We start from the raw sequence: 16,169 nt of genomic DNA, 5'->3' as shown, positions 1-16,169 counted from the left end.
GGGTTGAGTTGCATATTTTACATAATCTGCTTTTAGCTGGTATTTTGTGATGACGGCCCTTTTCAATTTCAAGTTTGTGGTCACTTAGTCTGAATTTACAGATTATTGATCGCAATTCTGGGTTATTTAATTTTTCTAGATATGGTTCAAGCTTAAAATCTAATTTAATGAGTTTGTATGTTCTGAGTTTGCAGTTATTATTTCCATTTTCCTCTCTGTTATTTAAGCTGTTTTTCCACTGTGAGATGAAGCTTGCTTGTTGCTGATGTTCAATGTTGATTATTTGCTGTGTTTTTATTTTTTTACTGATTTCATTGACTTGTAATTGATTTATGTCACTATTAGGTAGGTACAAAGTTGTGGATTTGTACCAGGTTGTCTTTTTTTCTTTGTTGAAACTGAAAGCTTCTCGTAATATGTTGTTTTTTGTATTCATTACATGGACGAGATATTTTATCGCTTGTTTTTTCACAAATATATCTAATGGAAATCTTCCAAGTTCCCCATAAATCCCCATTTTAGTGGTTTTCTTTGATACTCCTAGTATAAACCGACAGAAGTTAACATTTACAGTTTCAATTGGTGAATCTTTGCAGCACTCATCACTCCATATGTCACACCCATATACAACTATTGGTCTTATTAGTTTATCGAATATATCTAGCATTAATTGTGGACTTAGATTTCTAAGATTGCCTAACTTTGACTTTAGTGAAAATAATGCTTTGATCCCTTTGTTTTTTAAATTCATCATTGCTTCTTTTGATTTTCCATTTGGAGAAATAATTAGACCTAAGTAGTTGAATTTTTTTTACAATGTCTAGTTCTTCTCCCTCAAAGAAAAAAACACTTTTTTGTAACAGTCTGTTGTTTTTATTGAATATCATGATTTTTGTTTTCATAGTGTTAACTTTGAGTTTCCATTTCTGTGTGTACTTTGATAATTTGTCAAGGCAGTGTTGTAACCCTTGCTTCGATTTTGACAGAAGGACAATATCATCAGCGTAAAGTAGGCAACTGATTGCCTTGTTATTGATAGTTGGTGCGTCACAATGACTTGAATCAAAAATTCTTGGTAGGTCACTAATGAAAATATTAAATAGTGTAGGGCTAAGGTTACAGCCTTGTTTGACTCCTACAGATGATTTAAATTCTTGTGTTAAACCATTTTTGGTTTTCACTTTGTAAGTTGCATTTCTGTATATATGTTTAATCATTTTATACATGTTACCAAATATGTTATTAGAAAGCATTTTTTGGAAGAGGCCATCATGTGAGACGCTATCAAATGCCTTTTTCATATCTATGAAACAAGCATAAATTTTGTTGTCCTTTTGTTTTGTTTTTTGTTGTTCATTTTGATATAAATATTTATTGATAACTGTTTTTAAAATAAATAGATTGTCTGTAGTACGACAATTTTTTCTAAAACCAAACTGTTCTGATGGTAGAATGTTTTTGTTTTCTATGTATTCGGTTAGCCTGTTATTCAATATACTTGTGAATAATTTGCCAAGGCAACTAGATATAGCAATTCTAGTATCTGATTGTCAATGGAAGTTGGAAACTTTGTCGGAAAACTAAAACTAGCATTACCCGTAGCGTCAAAAACTTGGCATATAAACTCACAGAATGAAACAATAGGTACAAAAGTTATCGTAAACTGCATCAAAGAATCGACAAAGTAGAGTACATGATCAGTCAACTGTCAATGTATGAGTCATATACAAAAGTATAGAAATGTTTATACATGAATCAAATCAAACGATAACGTCAACAAGTACAGTCATTTTCTCTAAATAACAGTAAAAGGAAAGTATAATCACAGATGAAAGCACTAACCTGCTAGATTTCAGAGATGAAAACTAGACAGCATGTCGTGAAGATATCTTGGGAAGTGAGTACCAGGGTACTTTAGTGCGCATGTCAAGGAAATACCCGGGAACATCCCATGCCATCTAATCACCGTCATTAATCAAAGTCATTTTGACATTGGATAAACACATAGGTTAGGGCTTGTAGCATCCAGAGACCGCAAACACATGGAATAGATCAGTGGATCTAGGCACTGTGTTTACCATGTTACAGGAATGATGATTGAAACAGCGAGCTCAAAGTTCTGAATCGTTTTAATCATACTCAAATACGAATGCAGACATTTATACATTATGGGTTGAAAAGATATTTCAGTCGACGTCGTGTCCCTCGAAATTAAAATTCGCACCCCATGACTACTCGTACCCCTGGCAATCCCCTTCCCAGAAAAATATTGCACTACGAAAACAAATTGCGAAGGAAGAGGGGTATACTTTGTTGTTGTTGTCTGTCTGTCTGTTTGTTTGTTTGTTTGTTTGTTTGTTTGTTTGCTTGTTTGTTTGTTTGTTTGTTTGTTTCTTGTGTCTATATACCTTGTTCACCAAGATATCAGTTATGCAAATTGTCACACAGAATAAGCTTATAATGGTTTTGTCTGCAAGAAAGTATGAGGTTCAAGTGTCTAAGCTATCAACAACGCAGTTTGAACCAACTGTTTCATGTATAAACGTAACGAGGGGTTGACTTTTTCAGGTTTATCTCTGTCCGATATATGTGAAAGTGTGTCACAAGAAAAGCCGTTTAACTTCGTGGGAAGTTGTTGTTGTTGTTGTTGTTGTTGTTGTTGTTGTTGTTGTTGTTGTTACTGTTACTGTTTTGGTTTGGTTTATGAATAGCAAATCAATTTTTTTTGACTGTATTCCCCTGCCAAAGAAACTTATACAGGCCTAGGCCTAGGGACTTATAATTCACACAGTGATGATGGACGATGCCAGTGGAATCACTGGCCGCTATGGAGTAAATGTGACTGTTGTTTGTCTTGTATCTAAAAGGTTCTTCAAAAATCATGACGTTTCCGTCATGAACCCGGGAATGAATTCTTCCTCTTGGAATATCTTGATTCTTGTACTTTCGCTCTAAAGATATTTTCGACCGAAAAATAAAATCAACATGAAACGACAGGTTTTCTTGAAATTTGATGTTGGAAAACTTACCTGCAGGATACTGGGTACGACTGCTCTGAAATGATGTCATATTTGACCGCTCTCGGTCAAATTTATACGACTTGTGACGTATTTAATTTGCTTGTATTTGGAAACAATACAAAACTTCGGCAAAAGAGTTCGAAAGTGCACGTAAACAGATACAGTGAACGCGCATCCTTATGCGCATACCATTGGTCTCCTAGGAACTGGCCACAGTTGCCATGCAACCACAAGCGTCTTCTTATGACCAGATGGCGTTCGATTTGAGAATGTTGTAACGTCAGCAATGATTCTTCATAGTCATGTTTCGTCACTATCGTGCAACTTGAGATATTCACCCTCCTTGATATCAACGCGGATCGGCTTTGCTACTGTAGAAGTTTTCAGAGAAGGTAACTTTTTTTTTCAGGTTTATCGCGGACTTCTGGTTGCAGGATAACAAACGTAAGTTTATATATCCATGTCAAAGTTATTTTGGAGGTTTCGTTACAGCGTTATTGATTTTAGTTTTGTAGTCTAATATGATTATGCTCCCTCCAAAAAATTGTCTAGAAACTGTTCAAACAATTGCAAATTTGATAAAAGTAAGTGTTGTATCTCCTGTGCGTGACAAATTATTCCAAGTGTCTTCTATCAGTTTGTCGATACATTTTGTAAATGTAGATATCCGGATATACCTCTTATTCTAGCTATCAAAACCAAATACCTATGTACATAAATATATTTGTTGAAAATCTACCCATTTGAAGGAATGCAGTAGTGATATGGGTTTTTACCACGAACTACATAATAATATTGTCGACTGGTTTTTCGATACAAACTATAAATAATAGTTTGTAGTTGATACAAATTGGTGCGTTACATTCAAAGAATCATCCGATCGCATCAATTTTATCCGACCCACAAAATCTTCTAAACCAGATATGTGTGGGGTTATGTTTTGGATAATGCAATCATGGAGGAACTTTGGTTTCGGTCATCGATTTTTTCAAAAGCTCGAGTGGAAATAACCTGTGTTTCATGTCAACTAAAAATACCAAATCCCATTGAAGACAGTCTGTCTATTCACTCATATGATATAATTCGAATTTTGGATGGTTGATATTTGGTACCCTGATGTATAATATTCTCCATACAAAATATTCTCGATAACTATGACATGTACATGTGTAACATTTGACACATCCGGGATATACTAGTATTTGCTACATTGTTACAATTGTGTGTATTAGCTTCTTGACACTGTCAATAGTTTTGTGAAATGGAAAAGACACAATAACAGACACCCATCTAGGAATCTTAAGAGTATTATTTCCAGGATGGCAACAATGTCATGTCAATGTCAGTATTTCTACTTTCACAAATCCAAAAATCATCCAAGTCGTTTCTTAAATCCAAATGCCAGATGAATCAATCAATTAATTTAGCAACTACATAACCGTTCTATAAATCAGCCAGTCAGTCAGTCAGTAACCAACCAAACAACCAACCAACCATTCAGTCAGTCAGTCTGCCAATCAATCATTCTTTCAATTAACCAACCAACCAACAAACAAACAACCAACAACAACAACCAGTCTGTCAGTCAGTCAGTCTGTCAATCTATTAATCAATCAATCAATCTCTTCAACATCCACTGAATAAGGGTACCTTATCTATATTGGATAATAACACATAAGTCCTTCTGAATCAAGTTTATTATAAAAATTCCCCAGTCTGTTCAAATTACAACATCATTATTATAAATAATAGAAACATGGTTTCCATGGATACCTCAAACTCTACTACACATACAAACACATGATGACAGACCACGTTTCAAGCTGGGTTTGAGTGAGTCATTGCATAAAATCACTTGAAATTCTATGCAGCTTCACAGCCATACATAAATGGTTTAAGGACTTCTGGAATGGGTATTTTTCCATCCTGCGAAAAAAAAACGAAAATATTATTACTACATGTATGATATGTGACCACAATCTCCGTATTGAGAGTGGACGCAATTTGAAGTTGCCAAGAAACGAACATCTATGTCAGCTTTGCGATCTTAACCTTGTTGGGGATGAATTTAATTTCTGTCTAGTTTGTCCTGTAATTAGATATTAGATGTAAATTTATTCTCCATATTATTATCGTTACCCTTCACCTTCAAAATTTTCAATTTTAAGGATTGTCATACTCACCTCTTGTTGACATGTTTCTAATATCACAGCAATCACTGCTGGTATATTTATAGCCATACCATGTACCTGTATCAAAGTGATAATATCATTCTTCATAAAAAAACAGAATGTTCATCTTACTGTGCAATATATATGACAGAATCCTATGACGCACAAGAGCAAATGTGACATACGCTGGGTATTTGCATGAGTGCTTGCAGTGTTCTCTGCTGCCATATGCGCATGAAAGTGCAGCAGAAAACACTGCAAGCACAAGTGCAAATACGCCCAGGACCCATGAGTACTGACACTTGCACTCACATGTCATGAGGGTCTGGTATTATACATAGTTTTTATCTGAAATGGCAAAATTCCATAAAAAATAACACTGTTGAAATAAACTGTACTACTAGTAATTATTGAGAATATATGAAAACACTACAAGGGCAGGAATAAGATAAAAACTTGTTAAGATCAAACATTCTTGGTCCAACAAAGTAACATCAGCTATCATAACTTTGTTGGCCCATGAACATTATATCTGAATAACTTTTTTATGAAATGGACACTACAAGCTTACCTTACGGTGTGGTAATAGATACACATTTTAGCATCATACTGTTTAAATTGGTCACATGGATGAAAAATGGGGAAATTTTTAATTTATAATTAATACAACTATTTTACTATGTCTTTCTACTTGAAAAAAAAAAATGTGAAACAACCTAGTACAAGTACGTATTTGTTGTTTCACCTTTCACAAGTAGAAAAACAAAGTCAAGTATTAAAATTCCAAAATAAATACCAATTCCTCATTCATAACATACTTTGAAAAATGAGTTATGCTTAAAATAAACATTTATTGATTTCACAACTTACTGGGTGGCAATACATTGTAGTTGGAAATTCTGTTACCGGACTGTTTCACCAAATTTCAAATAATGTGTAATAACATGATAAAATAAACACTATTGATTTCACAACTTACTGTGTGGCAATAGTTTCTGTTTCTACTACTAACAGCTGGTTCCTCTGGGTTATTTGGATATTGAAGTTTTAGTCTTCTACTGACATAGTCTCCACTATTACTCATCCATGATACCTATAACATATACAAATACTTCAGGATCAATATTGTAGAACTCAGTCATAATTCAGAAACCCCTCATGAAGTGTGCAAGCAAGAGTGGTATACTCAGGGTAGAAAACACTGAAAGTGTAAGTCCAAATACACTGAGTACCCACAGTGGCACTCAAACATCATGGAGTTCTGTAATTATTACAACTTGTGATTAGTAGTTGTAATTTCTTACCTCCACATACCGTTTTTCTGATGGCAGCCACATTTGTACAGAAGACTTTCTAGTCATTGGCAGTGACATTTGACAGCTAGGTACGTTGACAATCCTGTTACAACAAAATAAAAACTATATCTGTGAGCTGATCATTAATGTTGTCCACAAGTAAACTTTCCTTCCAAACATGAACTTGAAAATTGCTACCAGAAATATGTGACTGTACCTTTGACCCCTAATTAGGCATGTATGTCTGCAAGATCATGTGTTCCGCATCTCATGTTTTGAAGAATGAGTCAATATTTTTAGAAAGAGTGTAGTCGAAAATTACAAGTAACAATTTTCAATAAAGTTTATTTTAATACAATGACAGCAAGACAGCAAATAATTTAGACCAAACACATTTGCAAATGATTTAGAGCAGCTAATGCAACTCGTGTCTTACAAACATGAACTTTAATGTCCGGTAAATAAAATGTAACTACTCAAGTACACATAAGAACTGATATGTAACACAACAAATATTTAGCTATCTTGAGGCTACTCAGCACAAGTTGCATCTTGGGAGATCACCAGCAGGTGTAACGAGTATAGGCTACCTGGGGAGGTCAGTGGCAGGTACATCGTGTGTGTTCCTGAATGTTTAGCATATGAAGGTAACTAGAAAGAGCACCTGGGGAGGTTACCAGGTTAGCCTGGAATCCATTCAGATGGGGAGTTTTAAATTTTGGTTTCCTACGAAATAAATAATTCAAAACCTCCACTTGCATGGATTCCAGGCTACCAGCAGGTATCTGGACTCTAATCTATCAAAGGAGGTTGCATGTCAATTCACGATATAGATAATGTTGTGAGAAATTCTAATAAGAAAAAAGACAAGAAAATCAGCACTTACCTGTAATGTAATTGTAGTTGTGAGAATAGACTTTTTAGTACAGTCATGTATTCCTCAAACATTTCTTCACTTTCTTCTGTTGAGTTTTTTGTCAGACCAAAAAGGTGAACCTAGCATGGTAAAATTGAAAGAGAGCAGAAATTGTGATGTCCTTAAGGGACAAGAACAAAGTTTATACATGTTTTGGGGGGTGGCAAAGGCTTAAATTCCTGACAAAGTCAATAGTGTATGGTGTTTTGTATTTTTACTCACCATGCTTGACTGATGCATATCACATAAACTTTTAAATTCTTGGTTTTCTGGAAATAAAGAGAACATATCAAATAATGAGCCACATAAAATACACACATACAAATAAGGCAATAACTAAAACACACATGAGAGAATGTGTGTGAGAGAGAGAGAGAGAGAGAGAGAGAGAGAGAGAGAGAGAGAGAGAGACAGACAGACAGACAGACAGACAGACAGACTGAGGCAGAAAGACAGACAGACAGCAGACAGACAGACAGACAGACAGACAGACAGACAGACAGACAGACAGACAGACAGACAGGGACAGGCAGACGTCACCATGAAGGTTACTATTTTAACTTGCATGATTGAGTAATTCAGTTATATACTGAAATATCAAACATTGTCCCAACTCATCCGTCATATTCCAAGTATTCTTCTAAGATCCATGAATAAAAGACAAGAATAGTGAGGTTTACATACCATTGACTGGGTTATAGTTCCTACCCATAGTATAAGACCTAGTAAGAGAAATTAACTCAAATCAATATTATGATAAATGTTTTCATTTGAAGGAAATTGTAATTTTCATTCTCAGACCTCCTCATGAATGTCCTATTGAAAGGGTTCAAATGATATTGGGGAGAAAGGATGACTACTAAAAATTCTTTCCTTGACACACCTTAATGTGGGGAATGTCATTCCAGGGAACAACTAGGTACTTTCATAAAAATTGGTTCTGGAGTCTTTTCATGATTTCACATCTCATAAATTTCTCTCAGTTGCCAGGAAACATCAAATTGAAACTCTTTTTCACCTCAGTTCTTTCAGTGATACACAGTTGCATCATGGGTCTTAGCATACATGATTCATTAGATGTACACTATACTGTATAATCATGACTATGTGTAGGAAGTAAACTCATAGGAGTCATGAAGATTTGAGATATACATTTACTTGCAGTACTCACTTTACAGGTAGACTGTTGTTTTCAAGAACCATCATTGTAAAGTATGCTATCAATAAAATCAAGAAATCTAAGATTAAAATTGGACATGCAAATATGGAACAAAGTACAGATCTCAAAGCAGTATGCCTACTTTATCAATTTCTTGTCACCCTAAAAGTAAACATTCTCCAACACTATGTGGTAACTGACAAGGTTTGTATACTATTTTTATATCTTTTGTATAAATAAAAATATAAACTTATTAAAAATAACAAAAAACTAAAAAATTTTGAAAATAAAAATTTGAAAGTAGTGTTAGCCCAGTGCATTTGTAAAATTTGAGTTGGGTAAACCCAATTGGCTATTAGAATCAGATATAAAGGGCAAATCAGCTTTTATAAATAATATAAATATTTTAAATCTGATTTTTCATAACTACAGTATTATTCATAACTATAAAAATGTATTAATACCTCAATTTATAAGAGGTAGTACAAACTGCATTCGTATCAAGTACAACAACAGTATGAAAGGAGTCACTACCATCATGTATCACAATGATTGCAACTCAAAACTAACAATTACATAAATAGACATTAATGAAATATTACAACTATATATACATAAATAAGTAAATAAATAGTTATAATAAATAAAGTTGAATGCACATGTAGCAACCTTTACAAGAAAACAATACTTTGACACCATTGATATCATCATTAGCATGTGAACAGTCATGCTGTCCGTGTTTACATTATTTTTAACAGCAATCTAGGGGGTCCATTATGTAAATGTTTCAATTTGCATATGCCATATGGTTAAATATTGTAAAATCGACACTGTGACACAGAATTCCACCAAAACTAAATCTTTAATTCATTAAATTATTAATCTATATTGTACATAATCCTGGAAGACTGAAAGACTTTCAAACTATGACTCTAAAAATACAGAAAACGCTTCCTTTGAGTAAATGACCTCTCACTGCACTGAAAGTTTCATCCTATTCATTACATATACCAAAGTCATTTCCCAAGATTGGTTTGATTCTTCCTATGGAGAGTGGGAGGTGATGATGCGTGCTATCATGTGCAATATGTGAAACGTACTACGATTTCTTGTTACGCATAACTGTACGACAACTCCCTGATCCCACAACATTTCATATGGAAGATGATAGTAGAATGAACACATCCTTACCTACAAAGGACATGAGAGACACTCCAGTCAGTCGAAGTACACTATCACTACCAATAACCGAGTAAACCTGTGATACAGATAGTCTATGATTACACCAAGAATAAGTACACTGATTTCATATTTCAAGTACATGTACATCAAATGACAGGATGCATACAATAGACGCTACACATTTTGTGTGTTGTGCCTATAGTGTATACCCATAGTACATAATTCTATCAATCTCCTCTAGTATATACGCCAGTAGTTTAGTAGTCTGGATACAATCCATGGTTTTGAATGTCTTCTTACATCTAGCTCAATGAGGACAGGAGATGAAGTTTAAATTCAATGAAGCCATCCACACAGTCATTAACATCAAGTCTTTGTTAATCGATCACAAAATTCTGCCCAATGATACTTCCTCAGACTCTCGTCTGGGTGGTTTTGTAGTAGAGCCCCAAGTGATGAGACTCTGGGTATATTAAACCGAGACCAAGCCATGATCCCAACTTCTACCCACCATATTGAATTTGGCTAATTTGCATGACACCACATTTCACTTGTACATGTAGCTAAAAGTCTTTCATAAATCGTGTCAACTCCTGCTCAAATAAAAGGTTTTGTTTCAGCGCATCCTTAATTATTGGCTAGGTTTTAGTTGCGTTGGACCCCAAAGTGTACATTACATGTGAATTGGATGCTTGATACATAGTAGTACTTCAGTACAAAAATAGCTAGAAATTTTACCAGTTTTGCACCAAAGTGTAGTTTCTCAAGGAAATTGTAGAACTGTTTTACTGTAAAATGTGGAGTATTGTGTTTTACGGTAAAAACCGTGAACGATAAAATAGCACTATGATAGTAAACTGAATGGCACTGCAGAAAATATGATAATCTTAACTTCAATTCTCACCTGTTTATTATCAAAAGCACATCCTTCCTAGAATGACATAAAACATGGAAATATTAAAAGAACATAGAGCACAAATTTGGAAAAGTTTTGATAGATATAATAATAATGTTGATTTTTATATAGTGCTTTGCCACTCTGTGCTCAGCACTTTACAATTATTACCCCTGGCTTGGATCTATAGAGGCACAACAGCCCTTTATACTTCAACTCCCTGGGGAGCATACAATCCATTGCAGCCTTTATAAATGCATAGGATTAAAGCATTCACATTGCAACCTCTATCCTACCAGGTCCCTAAATATACAGCTGGGTTGACTAAGGCACAGTCATGGTTCAAATCTTGCCTAAAGACTTCAGCCACTCAGAAACAAACAGCAGCAATGTGGCTCGAAGCTGTAACCTGCAGATTGCAAGCCGGCCACTCTAACCATTCACCCATCATGACTTACTCATAATATAAAACTTAGCTTCCTATGCCTTGTGTGCAACATGATGCATTTTATATATATATATATGACAATTAACATGAAATCAAATGTAGGAATACAATTTTTTTTTAAATACTAACATAAACAAACTTACTGTTATAAGTTGTTTAAACATTTCAGGACACGATAGTGGCAATAAACCATGATTTTGTAAATTCTCTGACATCCAAGACATCAGGGCAAGTTCAAGCAATGCTGCTTCTTTCTTTAGATAACAAACTCCAGGATGGACAAGACGATGACTGATATAATGAGAGAAAAAATATACAGTGACAAGAAATAAGCCAATGGTTAAAACTTTCATAATCATTTATTAGTTATAAATGATATTCAATAGATGGATAAATTGGTATCAATTGTGTTTAGCAACCGTCCATTTGTCTGTGCACCCTCATTTCTCTGACATACTTCAGCCGATTTCAAGCTAACTTTACATAAAGGTATACTATGTGGGACATACGCGTGTTCCGTAAGTATACAACCTTGACCTTTAAAGCAAAATGGTGACCATACATGTGCTTGTGGTTTGCAAATTTTGTTTCATACATCCAAATGTTTAATACATACGAACACCATTCAAGTGTCTACCCCCACACCATTCAAGTGTCTACCCCCACATTATCAACATTATGCTTTCTAATGTTTAATTTATGTAGTCACAACAAAAATCATAGCAGAAGACATAAACAACAATGACTTTATTAAACTATCCTACTTTTGTAGTATTTTTAGTTATAATATATGAATAATAAATACTCACTCTACAGACAAGATATCTTTTTGTTTACCGACATCAACATGGCTCTTTCTCCACACCTCGTCTTTTGGTTTATCTCTGTATTGTTCTATGACTACACCTTCAGCACCTGATGGCTGTATCAAAGTAAAAATAACATATTTAGTATAGACAAATAGACTAATGGTTCTACCAGCAGTGTTTTTGCTGAGGTTTGGGAACAGGTAGGAGAAATTTGATAAAACTTGCACAGATTTCCACATCTTGTAGAATCATTTTCAAGGGAAAAGCCTTGTCAAATACATTAAGCAACTCATTTCACCTACCGTCCTTAACGAAAACACCGACTAACAAGGTGATTAATAAGAGTTATACATTAAGGTGGCCATACTTAATTCTGTTAGTGTTACTCATGACCCCACCGACTATAAATTCAGACTACCTTCCCCCTAAACATAGACCCTACACCAAGTGGTTGGTGTAGGGTCTATGCCCTAAATGAACGAAGTTCGCTCACCACTGGTTTTGTGTGACATTGTGCAATTGTCTTGTATGTAACTGATATTCATAATCAATTCATCACATAAGAAATGTGATTACTAGGAATACAATGGTATAACTAACTCTTACCGTGTCTATGTGTGTAAAGTTTGGTAGTTGTAAAGCACTTATAAACAATTCATCTGACAAGTTGGAATAAAGTGTCTACAACGGAAAAAATAACACCATGACAATAATCAATGCATTCAGACGCAAGACTAAATTACATAACATTTCATTTCATGAAATACATGTCAATAAACTTTCAGTATTGGTAGGCTTAGAATAAGTATACAACAGTTATTACCATTTTTTGTACATTTCCTGGCTATAAATACTATATATATATATATATATATAGTGTAATTCTTCTTTAAATAAGGCCAAGCATGATTTGTAACTAATTTGTCAATTAACTACATGTAGTATTTATGTCATTATTTCCATAGTCTAGAAACTATATGTGGTGATCTCGATTTACTACAAAAGAGATCACAGAAAACCAGGCCCACCTCAGGAGTTTTTAAGAAAACTATGCATGACATTTAACAAGTGTTTTTAGCACAACTGAACTGAGGTTCAGTAGTGTCTATGTATATGTACATTATCATAAACTTTACAGTTATCCTGCAATGCCATTGGCACTATTTTAACTTACATTAAGTTTTTTTAGTTCCTTTCTGAGTTGTTTACTTTGTTGTCTTATTGTTTGCTTTTCTGCTGCTGAGACATCCTGAAATGAACAATATCTTAGCATAAATAAAACAAATACAAACAAAATCAAGGCAGGCTAATGAAAGTGGGGACAACCCTCCAGGAAATAAGGGCATTTTTATAAACTTTGGGTTTTGGAGTATCATTTCATGATTTATCGTCACATAAATTCCCTGCAATTGCCAAGGTGCACCAAACTGAATCCTTTACATTGTTCTGTGACTGTCTTAGAAGTGATCCAGTGTTGCCTCATGGGGGTCAGCAGACATACGTATCTATTAGATGAATATAAATATTAATGACTCCCAAATGATTACTACCTTCCGATGATAAAAAATCTCACTGAAATCTCCCAGAAAATATCTCGCCAACCCTTGAAAATCTCTCAACCTCCTTGAAAATATCTCACTAAACCTCCTTGAAAATATCTCACTAAACCTCCTTGAAAATATCTCATGCCTCAATGAAAAACATCTCAAACCTCCCTGAAAATATCTCACTGAAACCTCTCTGAAATCTAAACCTGAAAATATCTCAATGAAACCTCTCTGAAATCTAAACCTGAAAATATCTCACTGAAACCTCTCTGAAATCTAAACCTGAAAATATCTCACTGAAACCTCTCTGAAATCTAAACCTGAAAATATCTCACTGAAACCTCTCTGAAATCTAAACCTGAAAATATCTCACTGAAACCTCTCTGAAATCTAAACCTGAAAATATCTCACTGAAACCTCTCTGAAATCTAAACCTGAAAAAATCTCAAACACAAACCTTCCCAGCAATCTCTTTTAGTAATATATGTGAATATAGTAAGTTCAAACCTACAGTATTAAGTATCAAATTTTCTTGAAAATATCTCAAAACACATGCTTTACCTTCTTGGCAATTTCCTTTGCAATAAGATTTATCTTTAGTTTCTTTTCTTCAAGTGCCTCTACATCAACTTGTAACTTTTGGACTTCAAGCCATAGTTTGGACTGAAATTAATTAATTAAGATTTAATTAATGATAATAATTAACAATATACAATATGGCCCTCCCTTGATTCCATCGTGCTAAAAAGTAACCCTCCCTCAATTTCCTTTCTCTAAAAATATGACTCTCCCAACTCCCCTGTTCAAATATTTCAAAACTATGGTTTACATGGAAAAGAACCCTAGTCCCAGAATCAATGGTTTTAAAAGGACTTAATCCCACTGCTGCCACCATGTTGAAAGTTTAAAGGTATTGGTTATTTTGTACCACCATAGGAAATTTGTGTGAAGACACTGCGTCAATCAGTACCTGTGTTTGGATCTCACTGGATGAGCTGAAGGCCAAAATGTGAACTCCCAAACAGGATATGGCCACACTGAGTACTCCCAACATTGTCGGGACCGAGGTCAACAATACAATGTATTCTGCAACACCAGCCCTCATACCTTACCAATTGTTCCCATTTTACTCAGGCCTGTGAGACTCAGATCTCTTCTCACATAACAACTGACAATTCACTATATGGTTGTCAGCAGCAATTTGACAATATGTGAGTATTATGGTACCTATAACCCTAAGCCATAATTCAAGGTGACATTGGCTGTTGATTACCATGGTTACAATGAGCTATATTAAAAGGAAAACAGTTTTGACCATCTCTGCGAACCTCATATCAACTGGTAATAATAAGGACAGGCATATTGTCAGCAATTTAAATAATTTTCAAGGCGTCACTTAGTTTGCAACTATAGGCCCTATGTGTTAACACAGGGCAAGGGAATTCATTTCAGCTTTATTACCAAATTTGTTATTAGTGCTTCCATTATTTATATACCTCACTATATGTTATACATAAGGCCCATTCATAATGCCTGCTTAATGTTACATACGCGTAAAACCCAATGGACGGGGCACCCGAACCGATTTGGCAGCAGTGGGATATGTAGCTCTCGAAATATACGCTACAGGTTTTCGACATGTCTACTCCCCTCCCCAAGATGTGTCGAGCCTCGTAGCATATACATGTACATCCAGAGGTATGAGAATCTATTGTAGAACCGGTGGCAGCACGATGTGATATCAACATCACAAATAATGCTTAAGTTAGAAAATACAATCAGTCAAAGTAAGACGTGACCCTCCCTCTATTCTATTTTCAAACTATGGCCCTCCCTGAGAACCTGTTTGTAAAAAGCTAACCCCCCCCCCCTAATTACTGAAGGGTCCCTTACACTGTAAAAACAGGCTTGAAACATTGGGAGTTGGCTGACTCACCAAATTTTCAAAATCAAATGTCATCTTTCTGTCTTTAACGTTCTTTTTCATCAAGTCTATGTTATCCATTATAAACTTGATATCAACATCTGGTCTACTCAGAAACGGTACCTTCTCGCCATCACCGCTCGGCGTGTATAAAGTCAATGTTGACATCCGAACAGACAGCTGAGAGCAGTTGTGTTTCAAATGTTCCCTTGCATTTTGATACACAATTGGACTGAAGGCCGCGCTACATTTACGACTCTGGTTTATACGTCTGCAGGAGTCGAGGAGAATCCTCCATCTACAAGATCCACCGGAGAATAGCAACATTATTATTGGGATTTCAGCACCATTCACGTTAGTTCGGCCATGACTTGAGAATCATGCTGGAGAATTAGTCAGGAGCCCTCAACGGCCAGAAATATAATCAAAGGTTACAAACTAAAACAGTATTTGTCGTAGAGGGCGCAAATGTAAGTGGCCGCTCCCAATGCCACTTGTTTGAGTGATCCGAGTCATGAGGTACAAGAGGTTTATATTCTTTGAACCAAAATACATTATTGAGAATTGTTGGAGTCATGATTGTCGAATGGTTGGAGTGGCCAGCTTGGAATCCTCTGGGCTTACATAAACAGCAATGGATTGCACTGGTTGGTGACGCCAAGGGAGTTGATGTATAAAGAGCCATTCTGCCAGCATAGATCCATTCCAGCAGTGATGTATGATTTACCCTCATGATAATTCATTGAAAAAAAAATTTTCATACAATAATATGTCAAAGAGACTTTGAATTTAGTGCAAGTCTC

At 35.1% G+C, this 16,169-nt stretch overlaps 1 protein-coding gene across 1 annotated transcript; it reads right to left on the bottom strand.

Moving 5' to 3' along the window:
* Positions 1–4,799: 4,799 nt before the first annotated feature.
* Positions 4,800–15,693, bottom strand: LOC144447144 (uncharacterized). The gene is made up of 16 exons (XM_078137050.1): positions 15,379–15,693; positions 14,004–14,105; positions 13,070–13,144; positions 12,502–12,576; positions 11,896–12,008; positions 11,230–11,377; positions 10,648–10,674; positions 9,753–9,819; positions 8,574–8,619; positions 8,087–8,124; positions 7,625–7,671; positions 7,373–7,482; positions 6,496–6,589; positions 6,171–6,284; positions 5,204–5,269; positions 4,800–4,946 (listed from the first exon to the last, which is right to left on the bottom strand). Exons 1-16 carry the CDS (start codon positions 15,691–15,693, stop codon positions 4,884–4,886), a joined length of 1,500 nt encoding a protein of 499 aa, XP_077993176.1. The 3' UTR covers positions 4,800–4,883.
* Between the last annotated feature and the right edge of the window lie 476 nt (positions 15,694–16,169).

The sequence above is a fragment of the Glandiceps talaboti genome, chromosome 16 (genome assembly GCF_964340395.1).
Source record: "Glandiceps talaboti chromosome 16, keGlaTala1.1, whole genome shotgun sequence".
Taxonomy (NCBI): Eukaryota; Metazoa; Hemichordata; class Enteropneusta; family Spengelidae; genus Glandiceps; species Glandiceps talaboti.
This window is presented reverse-complemented; position numbering and strand designations above follow the sequence as displayed.